This window comes from Malania oleifera, chromosome 10 (assembly GCF_029873635.1).
Source record: "Malania oleifera isolate guangnan ecotype guangnan chromosome 10, ASM2987363v1, whole genome shotgun sequence".
NCBI lineage: Eukaryota > Viridiplantae > Streptophyta > Magnoliopsida > Santalales > Ximeniaceae > Malania > Malania oleifera.
The window spans coordinates 16,270,779-16,293,317 of NC_080426.1; the positions used below are offsets into that span (position 1 = coordinate 16,270,779).

The following is a 22,539-nucleotide window of genomic DNA, read 5'->3' on the forward strand; positions in this document are numbered from 1 at the left end:
CTAAACCAATTTCTTGTTCCCCTGTGCCAAGTCCTATGTCTGAGTCCGTGTCTGAGCCTATGCCAAATCCTATACCAAATCATATGTCCAAACTCGTGCCCAAAATTCCCCAAAAAAAAACTGATTATGCTCTTGAGAATGTGAGATTTGGCAAAGTGTTTTCAAAAAGGAAGGTGGCTGTCCCTAAACCTACGCAAGCCCGAGACTCCAACACGGATCCTGAGAATGAGGTAATAATTTCTAACCCTTCATTGCAAGCTGAAACCGAACCTCAGGTTAATGACCAAGATCTTCCCACTGCTATTAGAAAAAGGAACTAGAGAGTGCACAAAACAACCTTTACATCCTCTCTCACATTTCTTGTCCTGCAAAAATTTTTCACCATCCCATAGATCCTTCCTTGTTAGCATAAACACCATTGTCATCCCTATCACCTTACCCGAGGCTTTATCCAATGAGAAATGGAAACAAGCTATCAATGTGGAGATGGAAGCATTGGAAAAAAAAAAAACAAAACCTGGGAGTTGGTGAAATTGTCGGCAGGAAAGAAACCCGTGGGGTGTAAATGGGTTTACACTGTGAAGTATAGAGCAAATGGATCAATAGCAAGATACAAGGTAAGGTTAGTGGCCAAGGGTTATACTCAAACCTATGGAATTGACTACCTAGAGACTTTTGCTGCGCCTGCGAAGATGAGCACTGTTAGAATCTTGTGGTCTCTAGTAGCTAATTATGGTTGGGACTTGCAGTAGTTTGATGTCAAGAATGCATTTTTGCATGGAGAGCTATTGGAAGAAATTTATATGGAAGTCCCGCCAGGTTATGGGAATAATTTGGCTGCTCATACTGTGACCAAACTAAAAAAAGCCTTGTACGGTCTTAAACAATCGCCACGGGCATGGTTTGGAAGGTTTGCAAGAGTTATGATGGCCATGGGATATAGACAGAGCCAAAGGGATCATACATTGTTCATTAAACACTCACCTTTAAGGGAAGTCACAGCCCTCTTGGTATATGTCGATGATATAATAGTGACGGGATGATGATAAGGAGCGACAGATTTTGAGTCAGTGTTTGGCTAAGGAGTTTGAGATCAAGGCGTTAGGGAGGCTGAAATATTTTCTTGGGATCGAGGTGGCTCACATTAGACAGAGCATTTTTATATCTCAACAGAAGTATGTTACGAATCTCCTCAAAGAAACCGGCAAGACGGCGTGCAAACCAGCAAGTAATCCAATAGATCCTAACCTTAGACTTGGAAAGGCAGAGGAGGATGCTGCAGTAGATGGAGAAATGTACCAACGCCTGGTAGGAAGACTCATTTATCTGTCTCACACACAACCGGATATAGCTTATGCAGTGAGTGTGATTAGCCAATTTATGCATAGCTCGAAGGAAGTCCATCTGCAGGCAGCTCACCAAGTGTTACAATACCTCAAAGGGGCACCAGGAAAAGGTATTCTGTTTAAAAGGAATGGAAGCTTAGTTCTTGAAACATACACAAATGTCGATTATGCTGGATCGATTGTTGACAGGAGGTCAACGTCTGGATATTGCCCCTTTCTTGGCAGGAATCTTGTGACGTGGAGGAGTAAGAAACAAAATGTGGTGGCTCGGTCTAGTGCGGAGGCATAATTCCGAGCAATGGCTCAGGGTGTATGTCAACTACTTTGGTTGAAGATTATCTTAGAAGACATGAAGATTAAGTGGGATGGTCCGATGAGACTCTATTGTGATAATAAGTCCGCAATCATCATAGCTCATAATCCGGTACAACATGATCGAACAAAGCACATTGGAATTGATAGACACTTCATCAAAGAAAAGTTGGAGAGCCGATTGATTTGTACACCTTATGTGTCTACACATGGCCAACTTGCTGATGTACTTACCAAGCAGTTAAGTAGTTCAATGTTTCAGAGTATTGTATCCAAGCTAGGAATAGAAAATACCTATTCACCAGCTTAAGGGGGAGTGTGGGAAAACGTGTGTATAGTTAGCTATTTTAAGAAATTTTGTAACAGCCTGTATTCCTAGAATTAGGCTGCTTTGGTTAGTTTCCTATTCAGTTAGAATATCCCATAAATCATGGGATCTGATATAACCTAGTTAATTTTCCTTTTCTGCTACTAGGGTTGATGTATATAGCTAACATTTTGTGTATTGTTCAAAAAATGAAGAAAATTCTTCCACGAAGTGTTTCTCAGTTTGTGTCAAATACCATACTGAACAAGGGTAAAATGGAAGACCCAATCACAGCACTAGGTCTCTCCTCTCTATTTATAAGTCTAGTACATATCAATAACCATAATACCCTTACTAACTCACACTTACCAACATAATACTAGCACATACTAGTACTGCTAAATGATCAAAATAATTGTTAAAGCTTGATATACATTGCTGCCCCACAACCTAACAGCTTAAGCTTTTAGGCAAAGTGGTAACCTAACATGGTATCATAACTGCTTACCAAGAGGTTTTGGATTCTAGTCTCGTTGCCTGCATTTATTGTGTGGTATTTAAAAATTAATGTATTCCTCATAATGGGTGTTCTTATCATGTGTTTATCTCTCCATGTGCTATCAAGCAGCAAGTTCAGGGGAGTGTTAAAGGTGGATATACATTCTAGGCCTACAATCAAACAGCTTAAGCTTTTAGATAAAGCAGTAGTCTAACAATAACAATTAAAAAACTAATATAAACAGTACTGAGACATTAAAAAAAAAAAATCCAGAAACAGACTGAAAATGATAGGTTGAAAACTTTTCAGATAGAAAATAACAAATCAATTTTAATGGAAATTATTCTTTTACAAAAACATGTGTCATTAAACAAAAAAGTTCCAGCGAACTTCAGGCTTACCCAAGCTGAGAATATTTTTTTGGCAGCATCAAAGCAACCTTATCTGTAAACTGAAGAATATATCAAATTGGAAAATTCAATTAGAAAATCCAATCAACAGTTAATAAATTTTACATTAAATAGCATGGATCTAAAGCAGTTCAAAACCTGAAGAACAGGTCGGTATACAGCAGCTGCTAGATAAATGCCTTGCTCAGGTAAGACAGCTGCAGACCCATAACCTTCTTGAAGTACATTTGGACCCCTCCTAGTCCATCCTTGACGAATGAGATCAACACCTGAATAATGGATCAAGGGTGTCATGAAAATATGTTAGAACTTAGAGATTAGGCAGCCTTATTAGATGGGAAACAGAAAAGGAAACTCACTCTACAGAAAAATATTTTAGGCTAAGGCCAAGAATTAGGTGCTTTACATGCTTTATCAAAAGCTGCACTCCCTCTTGGTGAGTAATGATCTAAAAAAAATATGGCATAATTGGAAGGTGTTGGAATTTAAACTGAACTGAAATAAGGTGCATGGTATATACCATTAATGCAAAAAAACATTTCTTTAGCTAAGCCTTCAGTTTTGTAAGTTCTACACCAAATCAGCCTCTTGGAGAACAAAGGCCGGTGGAATCAACTTCGGCAAAACAAGTACAGCCACTGCTGTGTGGCTGGAAACCCCTTTTAATGAAAGAGAAAACTATTCATGCTCTCAAGTGATGCAACAGTGATAGAGCCTCTGGCCCTGATGGTTTCACAATGGATTTCTTCCAAGACAACTGGGACATCCTTAAATCTGACATTACCAAAATCTTTGATGACTTCGACACCAAGGCAAATTTGTGGATAGCATTAATTCAACTTTAATTGCCTTGATTCCCAAGAAGGTAAAGGCCAGAAACATCAATGGTATCTAACCCATAGCTTGGTGGGAAGTATATAAACTCTACAAAGTTATTTCCTAAGTGCTTGTCTTGAGATTCAAGAAAGCAGTTCCAGAGATTATAAGTCAGCAACAACATGGCTTCATTCAGGAGAGAGAGATTTTGCATGCAGCTCTCATTGGCTCAGAAGTGGTTGATTCTCACAATAGAGCTAGTAAAAAGGGGATAGTCCACAAGCTAGATATGGAGAAATCTTTCAATAATGTGTGTTGAGAGTTTCTTCCTTATATCCTTAAGGCAATCGGCTCCAAGGGCTTGTGAACCAAGTGGGCAGAGCAATGAGTCACCATGACAGCCCACTCCATTCTTATCCACACGCCTCAGTGGCTTCCTCCAATCCTCTAGAGGTTTGAGAAAAGCGGATCCTCTCTCAACTGTATTTTAAATCCTGATTACGGAAGCCCTGAGTTTGCTGTTAAATAATTCCATTGAGGTGGGTCTCTTCAGAGGCTCTGTTAAAGCTTGATATCAAATTTTGGACCACAACCTAAAAGCTTAAGCTTTAAGGTAAAGTGGCAACCTAACATGAATCAGAGCAAGATCCGACCTAAACCTTAATTGCATAACAAGCACCAAACCAAACCCTAAACATCACAATCCCATGCAAACCTGCCACCGGTGAAGGATCATCATCATCACCAAAGACCAGAAGCAAGTTCAGAAGTTGCCCGAATACAATGTAGTCATTGGGAAAACCCTGAACATTGCTGTCCTCTTAACCTCCAGAAATACTTCACATTTTGCAAAATAAAATATGTAACAAACACAGAAGCTGCCGATTTCTTAGCCTGAAAAGTTTCACAGCCAGAGGATACCCCACAAGCCGCCATGCGCCAGCCGAAAGATCAGCAGCTCGAACTCCATGCGCCAACATGAGTGTTTTGAGCAGCCTTTTTGCTTCTATTTTCTCTCGAATGTCTTGAATCCCAACACCCCCCCCCCCCCAAATACCATAAATATCAAGTTGTTTGTCAATTTTTTGTCCAATGATATCACCTTTTCTAGTTGCTCATGTGCAGCATTCACAGAATGATTGTTTGGTATGCCAGAAGCAGTTTGTCAACGTTTACTGAGTTTATTAAGGTCTGAAACAGAGGTAACTGCTGTGTTTGCGATTCACTTTTATCTTGTTTGTCATGTAATAGTGGTTTGCTCTGGTTGTCGAAGGCTGTGTGTTGATGGGAGTCCACAAATTCCAAAAGGATGCAGTTGGCTGTGTATTTCTGATTGCCTGCTGTATCAAGGTTATTTGTGTGTTGGGATGGAGTTCCCAAATCCCAAAAGCGTGTCTCCCTCGCCATTCACTTGTTTGAACCACGTCCTATATTTGTCTCAAAGGAAGCATATTCAAGGTTTCTGCAATATCAGGCATCCTAACAAGCACCACTTCACATTGCATCTTTTACTCATAAAAGTAATCCTACTCTGTATGCAATTTGGTATCTTTCCCACTAGTCCTTGGGTTATCAACTCTCCCGGAACTGGCCACGTGACAGGTGTGACCAACTTCTTTTCTGCACTCTAGTATTTTAAAAGTCTACCTCAAGTTATCCCTGTTGATGGATCCACCACTACAGTTAAGGGAATAAGAACAATAAATCGTACTCCCTCCATCTCTCTTTCTTTTGTTTTGTACATTCCTAAATCCCCTTTCAGTTTCATGTCACTCAATAAGATTAAAAAGTCACCAAATTATTCTATAACCCTCTTCCTGGCTTTGTGGTTATTAAGGATTTGAAGATGAGGAAGACAAATGGAACAAGATGTGAGGCTCATGGACTTCACTACTTTGAGTCGCTCTCTACTCCCATTGCCTATGCAGTCCCTGCTAGACCACTTCAAATCCACTGTTGCCTTGGTCATCCATCCCTAGACGAGTAGAAACAAATGGTTCCTACCTTCAATTTTGTGTCTGATCAGATAGGAAACATCACCATGTTCCTTTGCTTCGTGACTCAACAAATGGGTGGCCAGTCCTTTCATTTTAGTCCATTCCACTATTTGGGATCCTAGTCGTGTCATGTCAAAGTTAGGGTTTAGATACTTTGTTACATCCGTAAATGGCTACTCCAAGATGACTTGGTTGTATTTAATGAAAGACCATTATGAGTTGTATAATATCTTTAGTTCCTTGTATTCTCAAATAAGGAATCAATCCAATATGCTAGTCCGAATACTTTGTAATCAAAACGCTAAGGAGTACTTCAGAACTCAATTCGCTACCTATATGACTAACTTTGGTATGATCCATCAGCCACCTTGTGCCCACACTCCACAACAAAATGGAGCTGCAGAGCATAAAAGCTGACATATTCTCAAAGTCTTTAGAACCCTATTGTATCAAATGAATGTTCCCAAAGTTTTTTGGAGCGATGATGTGCTCACTGCTTGCTCCCTCATCAATAAAATGTCATCTTCAATTCTTGGTGGTAAAAAAATCTCTTATTCAATTGTCTTCCTTAAGGCTCCTTTGTTCTCCTTCCTCCTCGTACATTCAGCTGTGCATCCTTTGTCCATTAGTGAAGTCTAGGAACAAATAAGTTAGATCCTCATGCTATCAAATGTATTTTTCTGGGCTATTCCTATACTCAAAAGGGATATCAATGTTATAGCTCTACTTTCCAATGATTCTTTATTTATGTTGATTCGTTGAGTTCTATTGACCTCGATGAGTCCTTTTCTCTACCTAGCCTTCCAAATCCTAACATATTATCTATGCCAAGTCCTTCTACATTTTCTCCAATTTGAGTCCTTCCCGTTGCTTGGATCATCCTAATTTGCTACTATGCACACAGTGACACAAGGGAGGGGAGCCTCCTCTAGCTTCTACTTCTACACCTCTAGTTCCCTAATCAAATGATCCTAGTTCTCAAGATGTTGATCCTCCTATAGCTATTCAGAAAGGTAAATGCACTTGCACCCAACATCCAATCTCTAATTTTATTTGTTATAATTTCTTGTCTCCTTCGTATTTTTGTTAGTACTCTAGTACTCAATCTTTTGTTGCTCTTCCAAATCTGTTTCTGAAGCCCTATCCCATTCTAGATGGAGGACTGCAATGGTTGAAGAGATGTCTGCGCTACATCATGATGATACTTGGGATTTGGTACCTCTTCCTCCTGATAACTATGTAGTTGGTATTCATTGGGTGTACAATGTGATAGTCAACCCAAATGGTGTGTAGGTCACACTATATTTTATTTTTCCATACTCCATTCGACAGGATTCTGCTTATTGTGTATGTGGATGATATTGTGATTACAGAAATGATAATCAAGGTATTTAGGGCCTAAATCATTTCTTACAGACTAAGTTTCATACCAAAGATTTGGGACCATTTAAGTACTTTTTGAGTATAGAAGTATCAAGATCTCATATAGAACTATCTTGTCACGAAGGAAGTATGTTTTTTCGTCTTCTAGATAACTTGGTTGTTACCATCCAAATCTATTGATACACCCATGGATCCTAGTTGTAAGTTAGTTTCAAATATGGGTGAGGATGGTACCATAGACTCGCTGGAAAGTTGAACTATCTCACAGTCACTCGACTGCAAATATCTTTTGCAATACGTGTTGTGAGTCAGTATATTGATTCTCTAAGAACAAGTCACTAAGTTGCAATAATTCGCATCATCAAATATCTCAAAGCTACAAAGTCCTAGGTCCCTCGTATCAAGATCTGGGCCACACTTCTATTCAAGGATATATAGATGTACTGATGTAGATTAGGCTAGGTCACCTTTCGACATAATATCCACAATCAAGTACTATATCTCAATTACAGTAATTTGGTCTCTTGGAATGGTAAGAAACAAATAGTGGTGGCTAGAACAAGTGCTAAGTTAAGAGTATATGACCATGGCTCACACTACCTGTGAAAGTGTTTGGTTAAAGAACATGTTGGAAGAATTGGTTTTCCACATTCTCTTATAGAGTTGATGTGTGATAACCAAGCTACCATGCATATTGCCTCCAACCTAGTCTTCCATGAGTCAACAAAACATATTGAAGTTGATTGCCACTTCGTTTGAGAAAAACTTGTGGGAAGCTCATAACAACCACTCATGTGAAATTTGATTTGCAACTTTTTGACTTATTCACTAAGGCCTTTGGGGGGTGCTCGTGTTAAATTCATTTGTAACAAGTTAAAAGCAGGTGATATCTACGCTCTAGCTTGAGGGGGAGTATTAATTGTTACTCTAGTCATTTAGCATTATTACTTTGTGCTAGAGTTATGTTAGTAAGGGTATTATGGTCATTAGTATTTACTGAACATGTGTTATAAATAGAGTGAGAGACCTATTATAGAGACGAGGTTTTTCATTTTTTTTCCCAATTATTCAACAAGCTTAAAATTAGTAAAACTTATCAAAGATGGAAATTTCTCATCTCCTCTTTGCAGATGACACCATCATTTGTTGTGGGACGGATCCTCTGCATATTCTATTCTTAAGATGTACATGTCTCTGTTTTAAGGCTATTAAAGCTTGACACACATTGTCCCACAACCTAATAGCTTAATCTTTTCGGTAAAGTGGTATTCTAACATGGTATCAAAGTTGGTTACCAAGAAGTCCTACATTCTAGTCTTGTCGCTCGTTTATTGGGAGGTATTTAATAAAATTATTGTATTCCCCATCATGGGTGTTATTTATCATATGTTTATTTCTCCATGTGGTGTTAAGTTGAACGTGCAGGGAAGTGTTAAAGCTTGAGATACATTGATGGCCCACAACCTAATAGCTTAAGCTTTTAGATAAAGTGGTAATTAAAAAAGGCAAACTCAGAGCATAGAGTAAATCTTGGGACAAGCAAACTTATCCCTATTGGGGATGTGCCCAGGAATTCTAATCTATAAGTTGCGGGCTTTCCTTATGGAATATCTTGGGCTTCTTCTCGGAGCAAATACAAATAAAAAAGAATTTGGGTTCCCATCATTGAGAAATTTTGAGAAGAAACTCACAAGTTGGAAGAGAAATTACAAGTCAAAACGGGAGTACTCTCAAATCTCCTGGTGTAATAAATGTCCCTCTCCCCTATTCCTAGCTCAATGGCTAAAAGACAAGTAGATACTCAATAAAGATTCCTTTGGGGAAGTACATAGGATGTTTAAAAGTATTACCTGGTCAAATAAAAGGTTATGAAACAACACTTTCATTCAGGGGGTTTAGGCGTTAAATCACTGCTTGTGTTCAACAAAGCTTTACTTAGCTAGTGGCTTTGAAGATTCACAAAGGAGCAAAATCACTATTGGAGAATGATCATTGTAGCTAAAAAATATGGGCTTGAGCATAATGGTTGGACCGTAAGTGAAGCTTCTGAGGCCTGAGCCTTACAAAGTCGAGGCTTGGAAGTGGATCCAAAAGGGTTGGGGTATTTTTTTTCTTTTTAATCAGCTTTAGTGTGGACAATGGAGAGAGCATCTTCCTCTAGCATGATATTTAGTGTGGAACATCTCCTCTTCACACACAATTGCCTAACATTTTCAGGTTGGTGTGGGACAAAGATGCACAAAACAGTTTGCTTTTCAATCTTCCTAATAATAGATCTATGTCTAACATCCCTCTTTAATGAATGCTAATGACTGCTTGACAACCACTAGGATTTTCTTGGCAAAATTGATAGCACTACCCCTCTAGCAGCACTTCAGATGATCCCAGGTGGACCCTCAACAAAAATGGCATATTATCGATAAATCCTACTACAAGAAGCTAAGCACAAATGCTGAGATGGGTCTTGCCTTCCTTGGAAAGGTATATGGAAGACTGCAGCTCGTTACCAAAATTGCCTTCTTTGCATGGAAGCTACTTTTGGAAAAGGTCTTCCCATTAACAACCTTCAGAAAAGAGGCCTAACTCTCGTAAATAGGTGTTTCTTGTCTGAGAATAATGCCAAATCCGTCAATCTGTCTTCCTTCACTATTTATGGACGAGGAACTTATGGAATCTAGTTCTAGCTATGGTCGGGAAACAATGCATTACAAGTTACAACCAAGAGATGAGAAGGAGATTTGGCCATGGAAGCGAAGTTGATGAAACAACTAGAACAGCTATGTCTCTGATTCTTCTCACCATGTTTTGGACCAAATGGAGAGAAAAGGACAGAAAGGCCTTCAACAGGTCAGCCACTCAACATGCTAAAGGACAGACGGCTGATCATTTAAACTAATAGGTTTAGTGACTTGTATATGCTAGATACCTTTAATAATTTGGACTTTTGGAGACTAACATTGCAGGTGATTCCTGTTTCGTTCTTTCTAACGTAAATGGGTGGCATCCCCTTGGTGCCCTTCAATTTTTCTTTTTTTAGATAACAAAAATCCATTAGAAACTAAAAAAAACTACAGTAAATGAAGGATAATACATGCACCATGAAATCAGCCAATCGTAATAATGCCACCCTCCAATCCCTTTAATGTTCAGACAGCGACATTCCCCCAAAAAAATCCGAAAGAAGTCCAAAAATAAACAAGAAAGTTAACTCTATACCATAGCATGCAAGGAGAAGTCGTATGAGCTTGAACTGCACAAAAATTAGAAGATGTACTAGAAAATGAGTATTCCTGCTCAGCTCCAATTTTCACAACCCATGAAGAGTCCTACTAGTGGTGGCCCTCATTAAACAGAGACACAAACTACAAATCATTGCCACGGTGACCATCACTTTTCTAGATATTCCTACGGGTGGTTAGCAATTTTGAAGAATTTGTTTAAAGGATTCATCACTCATATGGATCTATAAAACCAGTTATTATCTACCACATCAGAACTACTATGATCCACATCCTGCATATCCTTATCCCAGTGGGTTTAGTGACTCGAGTCACTACTCAAAGCCAGGCCCATTCCCAACCTATGTATGGATATGATCAATATGTGGTCAAGGAGGAGATCTCACCTCCTTTAATAGCAGGATTTTTTGCCATCAGTGGATTTTCAGGAGCAGCAGTCAAATGATATGAACACGTGTGCATTTAGTTGTGTATTTCCACAAGGGTGGGGAGATGATTCTCAGTCTCAAACCCAAATTCAGTGCCGAGATGGAGCTATGAAGAGTATCTATGTCATTCAGTATGGTGGTGACTTGTGATACTGCATTCATCTCTAAGGTATGGCTTTGCAATGAATGTCATACTGAGGATTGTGGAAATAAACAAGAATACTTTTCTATGGGAAGTACTACCATTTTTGGATATTTCAATCTAGAGTCCAAGCAGGGAATTAGTTCTTTCTCTCGTTTATATATACATAAACACACACTTATTTTATGTCTCTAATTCATTGGCTGTCAATTTTAATTATATTTCTAAAATATTTAGCCATTAAAGTAGTGAAAACTACCCAAAGAAATACGATAGGTTCTTTTTTTTTTTTTTTTTTTGGTCGCAAACAGCGCATTAAAATTAATAAAAATAAAAAACATGTTGCCTGTTGATGAGTGTTTGTAGGTAGAGAAAAATTCACCAAAATGCATTTTAAATACGCTTTTGTCACATCCTACGACAGCCATGACTGTATCGCAATTGTACCCATGATCGCATTTTCAAATCATGGTCAAACCATGCCAAAAAAAAAAAAATTTCTCAAAGACAACATGCAGTACCATCGAGTAAAGCTAAAAATAGTAATTCACCTAAAGCCTGACGGAGAAGTATGCTTGAACCATGCAGTAGATTTCTATTAAAGAATATCATGAAGTTTATTTTTAAAAAATAAGGCAACATGCATCTTCTTTTATGTCAATGAAAACAGAAAAGCAGGTACTGCAATAGCACAATCTTTAGCTTACCCTGGTTAGGAATTGATATGGTAGCATCTGTGAAGCGAAATGCAAAGGTAAGACCATCTTCTGACCCATCCCTATAGCCCATAAACATTACTGTGTTAATGCAAAAAGAAAGTATAGCAGTTGAACACAGAAAGCTAAAAAGACTAGGAGCTGTCTTAAGAAAATGCACAAGATAGAGTAGATTTAAGGATATTAAAGACCAAATTATTCAAAGAAATTCACAATTTCTTCGTCATTTTGGATGATAGTAAGATTGTATAACCATCGTATAACAATGAATTATTTCAGGCAAGAGCAATATTGAGGCCCAATTTTTCAAATTCCTTGGAGCCACAGCCCATGAGTATTCAGTATTCACTCTTCGGTAGCCCGCAGCCATAGTTAGCCAGCAACAAGAATTCGCTCTCTTAGAAGGCATACTTAAGAGGAGAGACTCAACAATAAAGGTCTTCTTATTTCAAAATTAGGGAGGCTCAAAGGCACGCAGGGCACACAAAGGAGAGGAAAACCATACTGACATGGACACTGACTAGATCACCCTAACACTGAGTTCCTCTGATCAGAGAAGGAAGGGAATAAATAACATCTTGAATGAGACAGTGCAGAGAAGCAATTTCCTAACTTCTGCATCAAGGTTACACTCCAACCACTCCCCACCCTGCCCCCCTAAAAAAAAACAACAACAACAATAAAAATAAAACACCCCACCCTGGCCCCCTAAAAAAAAAACAACAATAATAAAAATAAAACAAAGGGAGAAATGGGTTCAATACATTACAATTCTTAACAGGACAAAAACAAAAAGGAGAACAATATTACCGAAAGAAGCCATTATCTTCACTAAGCCCCCATTTGGAACATCTTAAAAAATAAGTACATTTTAAAAAGTACTTCTTTTAAGACTTGTGCCTACAAGTAGTGTTTGACAAGCAAAGTAAAAAGTACCTTTTCTATCAAGTACTTATGAAAATTACTTTTTTTGGGGCAAAATAAGTGGTTACCATTACTATAAGGATAATAGGAGGCAATTTTCCCAGGAAAAAAAAAAAAAAAAACACCGTTTAAAAGAGGCCATCACCAGCACGCTGACTGTATCTCTCTCCCTTCTTCCAACCCCCCCATCTCTCAGCAAAGCACAAGCAAGCAGTCTCCTGGAAATCTGCTCCCTCTCTGGCTCCAAGCTTCCCGAGAATATCCGTCATTGCAGTCTGGCAAGATGCACAGTAGTCCAACGAGATGCGCAGCAGTCCGGCAAGATGCCACAAGATACAACAGTCCATCATTGCAGTCCGCCGCTTCTCCTCCATAACACAGCCTTGCAAGGAATCTGGTTCTTCCAGATTTTTGGATTTGCTAATTAAAAACTAATTAATTTTTATTAATTAAAATGTTAACTAAAAAAGTCATCTAGTTTTTAATTCGATAATAGTTAAAATGTTAACTAAACTGTTGATTAATTTCACATGCTAACTATATTTGTTAATGAAAAATGTTAATTGATTTGTGTTAGACAGTATTTGGAATGCTAACTAAAATTGTCAATTAAAAATTTTAACGAAAAATTTTATTTAATTTGTTAATGAGATAACATTTAAAATGTTAATAAAAAATAATTATTAAAATGCTAATTAATTTTTTATGCCAATTTAAATTGTCAATTGAGAAAAATGTTATTCAATTTTTTAATTAGACAATGTTTACAATGTTAATTAAATTTGTGAATGAAAAATGTTAATTAGGCAATGATTGAAATGCTCATTAAAATTGTTAATTGAAATTTTTAATTAAAAATTTATTTAATTTGTTAACTAGACCATGTTTAAAAATGTTAATTAATCTACTAATTTGAAAATATTAAAATGCTAGTTCAAAATGTTAATTAACATAAATATTAATTAGTGATTTAGTTTATTTTGAAATTTAATTATATTAATATTGTAATAAATTGTTAATTAGAAAATAATTAAAATTATAAGTTTATTAATAATATTGTCATTAACTTAATTTCATAATCATATTTTTTTTGTTATTTATAATAATATATTTATGATGAAATTTCTAATAAATTCACACAATTCTTAAAATAAAAGAAACTATCCAAACACCACTTATTTTATAAGTACTTATGATCAGTATTTAAATTTTTTTACAACAAAACAGTAATTATAATTTTCAGCATTTTTACGTAAGTAGTTTTTATCAGTACTTTTCCAAATAATTACTTTTTTCATAAAAGTACTTTTTCATAAGTACTTCCAAAAGATCTCCAACACATTCACTATCATGTTATTAAGATTCTGACACCAAGACCACAACAGTTGCCAACACCGTTACCCCAATTCTAATTACTGTGTTATTGTTACAGATCCCACCAATGCCGCCACTATCACTGCCCCATCAATTAGCCACCAGGCCCACCACCTCCTTCCCTCAGCAACCGGTGACCACCCCCAATAAACTATCCATTGTAATTGACTATGTTGATGCAACAAGTAGTTACAATAGCATTACTGCCCCCACACCATCTCAGGTAACTTGTCAGTTGTCACCACCAACCTTAGGAAATTTGTCATAGTTGTCTCCGTCCAAACAACATCCCTATCCTGTACTACAGCCAAACCCACTATTTAACACATCTAACACTTTCTGACAACCACCATCCACAGTTCACCTTTTGACAACACTTCAAAACCAGCAAAATGCTTGGAAATCTAGATTCTAGAGCAAAATCTTTTGTCAGACCCAAGATGGTTCACTTTTGGCTCCAACCAGCTATGTCTTTCTTATTCAAGCAAGAATGCTTTATAAACAAGAGAGAAGACCGAAATAGAACATAAAAAGAAATCTATAAAAAACTCCTTCCCCCCGATAAAACAAGAACAACAACAAAAAAATATCATGTTATACATGAAAGTATGAAATTAGAGTAACCTGCCTCTTTTCTTTGGAAGGAACTTTACTTGCAAGCCTGGCCGTTTGTACAGCAGCATCTGCTGATGCAGCTTCAGGAGTTGCTCGCAGAATCTCACAAATGAGTTGTTGGCACTCACTCTTTTACACAGAATCATGCACATAAAAGATCAAGGGGAAAATGTGAAATACGAAACCAAAGGACTGATGCATATGTTTATTCATAGCCATTTTTTGGGTAAACCTTTCGTTAAACGAAAATTTGACAATCTTTCATTAGATAATCAGCAGACTATAACAACATAAATTAAAGCTGGTAGACTACCTGCAAAACTGTCAAGGAAAAGCCAATACTGTAGCCTCCAGTAACTTGAGAAGCTTCAGAATCAGGGGTCCAGTTTACATCTTCTGGCATTGATTTTGGTGTGTTCATGCTGATTTGTTGAGAGGACTTCGACTCCAAAAGCTCCCCAACAACAACATGATTCTCTGAATAATTATAATGTCAAATTTTACAGAAAAATATAGACCCACAGACACAAGAGCATGCATAAAACGTAGTACTGGTATCTCACCAAATATCCGAACAATGGTGTCCAAAATTGAATCAAGAAGTTCTTTTGCTGCAGCCTGTGCTGTTCCCAAGGGAGCCATGACAGGCGATACTGGGCTAACTGCCAGTACTGTTCCAGCCAGTGATATCCCATTCTGACGCTTCTGTTTTGGCAGCTGGTAGCTTTCTAACTGTCCCTTTATGTAATGAAGAGCTGTAGCAGTGTTTCGGGATGCCTGACCAAGGCCAGGCCTCAAAGAGTTAATGATTTCTGCCTGAGCTTTAATTTTGGATGTTATACTCTCATGTATTGTAGGCCGTAGTCTTTGGCTGTTGAAAAATTTGAAAAAAAAAAAAAAAATCAAAGAGGGTGACTCTCATGTCGAAACACAAAACAGACAAAAAGTTAAGGAGAATGCTACAAGTTAGGATAAATCCTCATGAAAAATTTTTATTTAAAAGTCTGTAAAATTAGTCTGTTGAAAGGGATGCACTTCCGACAAAATAAAGAAAACGTTGACTCAAAACTGCGCAAGACAATGATGATCCCAAAGGTCGGCTATAGATTAAAAGAACACAGTAGGAAGGTTTTGACTATCCTCGAAGTCAGCACATAAAATGCTTTTTAATTAAGGATGACAGAAAGTAGAAGTGTCAAACAGTTCTTGCACCATGATAATTACTAATCTCAGATAAGTTATTGCCTAAACATGAAAGCGGTATGCAGACAAGAACTGAATGCATACAATGCTTCCATTATATAGAAACAGAGACAATTCAATCAACATATTTCAAATAGTTAATTTTGAAAAACATGAAAAATAATAACAAAAAAGAAAAACCATTCGGGATTTTCATATCTTCATCATTTCAACATGATACTATTCTAAATATAAAGAAATAAAGGTTGATCTTTGGAGAATATACATATCCATGGTAAAGAATCATAGTTGACTCTTATAAACAATGATTCCTACTCTCTGGAAACTTCCATCATCCACTCGGTGAAATCCAAGCATCCAACACAATGCAAATGACAAAAAATATTAGTTAAACCCATGCTACCCCTGGAATTAGATCATCTACAAACAAATGAGATGTCCCATTAATCCCAAAGAGAGCAACGGCATAAGCCAAACTCAACCAGCATGGACACAAGCCCGTCCAACTGTAACTATTCCATATCGCTAAGATTTTCCTCACAACAAAGAGCTCATGTGACCTGATTTTACGCGTACACCCTCACAATTCTTGTCAACAAGAGAATAAACAGAGTCATGGTTCACTTTCAGAAAAGCCCACTCATGCCAAATGTCTTCTCACAAACTTTTATTGCTACGTCAGAAAAACATTCTTATTGGATGCACCAAAAATGATTATAAGACTAAAAAATTCTGAATCAACTCATGGTAAGGACTCTCAATCCAAGTAACTCGCAATATTTGTGAACCAAGAATGCCCTTCACAGCCTATCTAATGCTAAACAGTGAGTAAACACCCCTTGTCGGCCCTCTTTTCCTTTTCTTTTTTTAGAACTTTATTAACAGAGCATCAAAGGGATGCCAACCTGGTATACAAACAGAACAAGGATAACCCACCCTGCAGGGTGTCACAAAAACCAAGAGTTAGATATGATCATTCAAAAACTGTCCACTGCGCCAGCTGGTAACAGTAGCAACCTGCTGATCTTTACTATCTGAAGGGGCATAACAATAATTAACAGAAAATGCTAACCCACTAGCGAACCACGTTTTGGTACGAACATTCGAAAATGTGGAACATTTTTGTACTAGAATGCTAAATCTAACGATCCCAAGTTTCAGATCAATATTTTTCACATAACTTTTTTTACTAAAGTGGGGAGTCATCACATTTTAAGTCTATTTGTCATTATTAATCTATTTCTAAACAGAAAAAACTCTTCTACCTTTAGAAACACCTCAATTTCCTCTGTAAAATATACAAGTGCCATTACAATTTTTTCACCAATATATCTATTTATGTATACCCCTAACATTCCACATTTTAGAGCATGTGTTTTGTCGCGAACCCATTCCTGTTCCACAAACTAGAACATTCCACGAACCAGAACGTTCCACATTCTAGGCGACATTGGGTGTAACTGATCCTTCTAAGGCTATCCTGCTCCTTTGCTTCCAAGAAAACCAAAAGATGGTGAGAGGGATGAGAATCAAGGCCTTCCTCTTTGTTAATTTTGGTCGGAATGCCCTTTCCATCAGGTTTGCTTTCATTATAGATAGAAGAGATTTACATAGTTGTTTACCGATTTTCAGCACATTTTCAGCGCCTAAATGCTGCCAGATTTTCAGCATTATTTACAGCCTAATTTTCTGCTATATACAATCTAAATATAAACTAAAATATTTCAACTAAATTATTTACTGCCTAATTATCCTAAATTATCTCCGCAACATCCCCCCTCAAATTGATGCTGGTAGATCAAGAAGCATCAATTTGTCAACCAAGAACTGATGTTGGTGCCGAGAAAGAGCTTTAGTGAATATGTATGCAGTTTGACTTTAGGTGGAAATGTGAGGAAGAGTAATCACTTGTTTGTCAAAGGATTCACGTATGGAATGGCAATCGACTTCGATATGTTCCGTACGCTCATGGAAAACAGGATTAGCGGCGATCTGAATAGCACCGGTATTATCAGCATGAAGAGGAGTGAAATGAAGCTGAGAAAAACCAAGTTCACCCAATAACCCACGACGCCATGTGATCTCAAAGCATGCAGAAGACATAGCACGATACTCAGACTCAGTGAAGGACTCGGAAACTCTGTCTTGCTTCTTACTCTTCCAAGAAATGAGTGCATTGCCTAAGAACATGCACCAGCCAGTAACAGAGCAAACGAGTATTCACACATCCGGCTCAATCAGCATCACTATACCCCACCAACTGTAAGGAAGATTCCTTAGGAAAGAACAACCCGCGTGTAGAGGTGCCCTTAAGATATCGGATAATGCGGCGAACAACGGCTTAATGAAGATGTCGGCGAGCCTGCATAAATTGACTGACCTGATGCACAGCAAAAGAAATATCAGGACGAGTAATCGTTAAGTAGTTCAAACTCCCAACAAGCTGCCAATACAAGGATGGATCTGATAGAAGCTCGCCTTCCTCCTAAAGAAGCTTAATATTTACCTCCAAGGGAGTAAGAACAGAGTTACCCGATTGGAGACCAACCAATGAAATTATTTCCTGCGTGTATTTTTGCTGGTGTAACAACATACCAGTTGGAGTAAGCTGCACCTCAAGACCAAGAAAATACTGCAGTGGACCAAGATCTTTCACGTGAAAAGAGACCTTGAGATGCTGTTGTAATTGCTTAATTAACTCAATGTCAAAGCCAGTAATCACAATGTCATCAACATATACCAAAAGCAATACAATTCCTCCAGAAGTCTTGTGAAGAAAAAGAGAAGAATCAAACTGACTCTGAGAAAATGAAAAGCAAGCAGGGAAGACAAAATTTATCAAACCATGCACGTGGAGCCTGTTTCAGTCTATACAAGGATCGGTGTAGCTGACAAACCTCTGAAGAAGGTGTAGTAAACATGCCAGGAGGTGGAGACATATAGATTTCTTCCTTCAAATCCCCATGAAGAAAGCATTCTTCACATCCATCTTCCGGAGAGACCACCCCTGCGACGCAGCAAGTGCCAAGATAGTCCACACAGTAGTCTTTTTGGCAACAGGAGCAAAGGTCTCTTCATAATCAATACCATACTCATGCCGGTTCCCAAAAGCCACGAGACAGGCCTTACATCTGTCCAGTGACCCATCAAACCGAAACTTGACTGAGTACACCCATTTACAACCAATAGGTTTGACACCAAAGGGACAAGTCACAGGATCCCAAGTGTGATTATCTTGAAGAGCTTGGATTTCTTCTTGCATGGCCTACTGCCAACATGCTTGGGTGGCTGCCTAGGTATATGAGTGAGGAACAGAAACAGTGTCGAGAGTGGCAGTAAGCGAGGTATGAGGAAAACCATACCTATCCGGTGGATGTGGAACCCGGGTGGAGCACTGAGGAACCGCAGAATCAGATGGCGGATCAGTGTCTGGAAGGGGCGTTGAAGAAGGAGGACGTCAATGATACACCACACCTGGTTTAAATCGCTTAATAGAAGAAGACACATCATCAAAAGCAAGAAGGAAAGTAATAAGAGTATCAAAAATAACCTGAGACTGAAAGAAATATTGGTTTTCGAAGAAAATCACATTTCGGGAGATCCGTAATTTGTTTGCATGAGCATCATAACAAACAAATCCTTTCTTAGTAGGACTATATCCCATAAAGGCACACATGACAAAATGGGCAGCAAGCTTGTGACACTCAATAGGTAGTGGATGAACAAAACAAACACACCAAAGTATGAAAGGATTGATACTTAGCAAATATGCAAAATAATCAAAAATAGGGAGAATCATAATTTAGAGTGGCAATAGACAAACGATTGATCAAATAAACAGCAGTAGATAAAGCTTCTACCCAGAACTTAGAAGGTACAGAAGAATCAATCAACAAAGTATGAACGACATCTAAGAGATGACGATTCTTACGCTCAGCAACTCCATTTGTTGAGGGGTATAAGGACAAGAATGCTGGGAAATGATCCTATTTTGCTAAAGAAATTCCCCCCTTGAGTCGGAGCATAAGTTTTGATACAAGTACTAAACTATGTCTCGACAAACGCAACAAATTTTTGAAAAGACAAAAAACAAGTCAGCTTTAGAGCGGAGAAAATATATCCAAGTGAATTAACTAACCATGAGAAAATAACGATACAGACCATGAGAAATAACAGAACTCACACCCCAAACATCAGTATGCACAATCTCAAAGCAATTAGAAGCAGACTACCATGCGCAAGAAAAGGTAAAGTTTTCCTTTTACCAAGATGACAAGTAGCACAATCAAAAGATACAGGAGAAGAAGAAAAGGAATCTTTATTGCCCAAAAAACCATGTTTCATAAAATGAACCAAGACAACAAAATTAGGATGACCCAATTTCTTATGCCAGATTTCATTATTGTTGGCAATAGTTGTACAAGCAAGAGAAACAACATTAGGAATAGAAAACTGTAAAGGAAATAAACATCCCACTTTAGGCCCCTTTGCGATCACCGTCCCTGACACCTGATCCTGCACAAGACAACCACCACGAGAAAAATGAACATCACAGTTATCATCTACCAATTGTCCAACAAAAATCAAATTGGTAGACAATCCAGGAAAGACAAAAACATCGGGGAATGAAGAGCCCAAACTACCAACAACAGTAATTGGAAGAGTACTATCATCAGCAATCTGAATATTTTGTGTGCCTCTATACTTACGAACACCATGGAGACCCATCATATTACCAGTCATATGATTAGAAGCGCCCAAATCAACAATCCAAGAAGTTGAGTTAGTAGTCATACCTTGCAGGCCTAAAGCCGTAAAAGCAAACATAATCATCTGCATGACCATTGCTGGTGTGAAAACAAACGCATCAGAGCTTACAATGGGTGACACAGAAGAAGAAGAAGAAGAAGAGGACTGAAAAGCAACCTGAAAAGCTTGGCATTGGCAATTTTGAGGCCGCACTCAACAGTCTTTGATGATATGGCCTTCTTTCTTACAGTAGTTACAAACTTTCTTAGGACAGTTGCGAGCATGAAACACTGCAACTTGTTCCTCCCTCTCCCTTGTGCTGCATATGCTACATTCACAGCTTCAGAAAATACCTTCTCCGAAGTCATACCCATCTGAGTGGATAACCGATGTTCTTCACGCAATTCTCCCAAACAAATATCCAAAGAAGGAACCGGATTACGGTTCAATAAATTGGCTCGAACAGGCTCAAATTCAGGTCGAATTTTCCTCAAAAATTGATCGCGTTGACTCTTGGCATGAACCGCTCGAAGAGCCGCAAGTGCCGTATGAGGGAACCTTAGCATGAACAATAGCATAATACTCGCTCCAAAGATTAATAAAACCATAATAAAATTGTTCAATAGGTAAATTACCTTGAATGTAATTACTAATTTCCAACTCCAATTGGAACTTCCGAGCACTATGCTCTTGGGGGTAAATACGGTGGAGATAATCCCACATAGCCTGAGCCGTAGTAAACAATGAAGATTGGTCACAAGGTGAGACTCAATCTTTCCCAACAGCCAAGAGTTCATCTTAGCATCCTTGACCTCCCATTGTGCAAATTCCTTTTCATCAGTGGGAACTTAAGCAGAACTATCAATATGATTTGATAATTCGTTCCCTTTCAAGAACATTTTAAATTGGAATTCCCACGTAGAGAAATTTTTTCCAGTAAATTGAACAATAGTGTTTTCAATAGACATGATGAAAGGCACTAAAAAATATAAGCCCAAGCAGTCAACCAAATAAACGCCAAACCTAACTCAAATCAGGTCCAAATCCAAATAATAAGAGGTCCACAAAAACAACCAAATTACAAAAGCCCACCAGAAATAAAAAAGCCCAAATCAAACACAGAAGGCCCAGATCAAAAACGCAAGCCTAACTCGAAATACCTGCCCAGTGTGGAAAACAACACAGCAGAGGAAGAAACACAGCACCTTCGTCGATCACACCAGGAGTCAAAGCTGCTGACCACCACAGAAACTGCCGACAGCCACAAAGATGCCCAGCCACCACAAGAAAAACACCAAGATGAGTAGCCCACAACCAAGGACAGTATGTGCAACTAAACAAAAAAATTACGGCAGCCCCCACAGTGACAGCCGACGCCCACGAAAGCAAGAAAGAACATGCTGAAACCGAGAGAAATGTTTTTTTTTTTTTAAGAACAGCGATGAGAATTGCACCCAGTGATTAAGATCAAAACGACGGAATCAGAAGAGGGGCTCTGATACCATGTTAATTTTGGTCTGAATGCCCTTTCCATCGGGTTTGCTTTCATTATATATAGAAGAGATTTACATAGTTGTTTCCCAATTTTCAGCACATTTTCAGCGCCTAAATGCTGCCAGATTTTCAGCATTATTTACAGCCTAATTTTCTGCTATATACAATCTAAATATAAACTAAAATATTTCAACTAAATTATTTACAGCCCAATTATTCGAAATTATCTCCGTAACACTCTTCTCTTTGGTGGCTTGAATACCTTTCCAAGCCAAAAACTCTCCTCCCACAGAGCTGGCATTGGCCCACTGTTGTCGGGTCAAGGAGAAGGCCATGCTCTAAAGGTGGCTGGTCCAGGAGCAGTGCAGGAGGATGTGGTCAACTGATTCAGCATCAACCATACATAGAAAGTACATGTTGGCAAGAGTCAGCCCTTTTCTGCAGGTTGTCAAGGGCCAAAATCTTCCCGTGTGTTGCCTCTCAAGCAAGAAAAGCTGCCTTTTTACAGGCTGCTATCTTCCAATGTGATCCAAGGTAGGTTGCTGCAATTTGTTCCCATCAGGATAAGTTTCCTGTAAAAAGATC

At 38.3% G+C, this 22,539-nt stretch overlaps 1 protein-coding gene across 4 annotated transcripts in view; it reads right to left on the reverse strand.

Moving 5' to 3' along the window:
• The window catches only part of LOC131165420 (exocyst complex component SEC8), an 83,513-nt gene that overhangs the window by 37,082 nt on the left and 23,892 nt on the right, over nt 1-22,539 (reverse strand). For all 4 annotated transcript variants that reach the window (XM_058123223.1, XM_058123220.1, XM_058123221.1 and 1 more), the window contains 6 exons: nt 15,072-15,379; nt 14,822-14,985; nt 14,522-14,637; nt 11,587-11,657; nt 3,013-3,143; nt 2,866-2,915 (listed from right to left, as the gene is read on the reverse strand). In XM_058123223.1, coding sequence (XP_057979206.1) covers nt 2,866-2,915; nt 3,013-3,143; nt 11,587-11,657; nt 14,522-14,637; nt 14,822-14,985; nt 15,072-15,379 — 840 coding nt within the window. The remainder of the gene's footprint in view (nt 1-2,865; nt 2,916-3,012; nt 3,144-11,586; nt 11,658-14,521; nt 14,638-14,821; nt 14,986-15,071; nt 15,380-22,539) is intronic.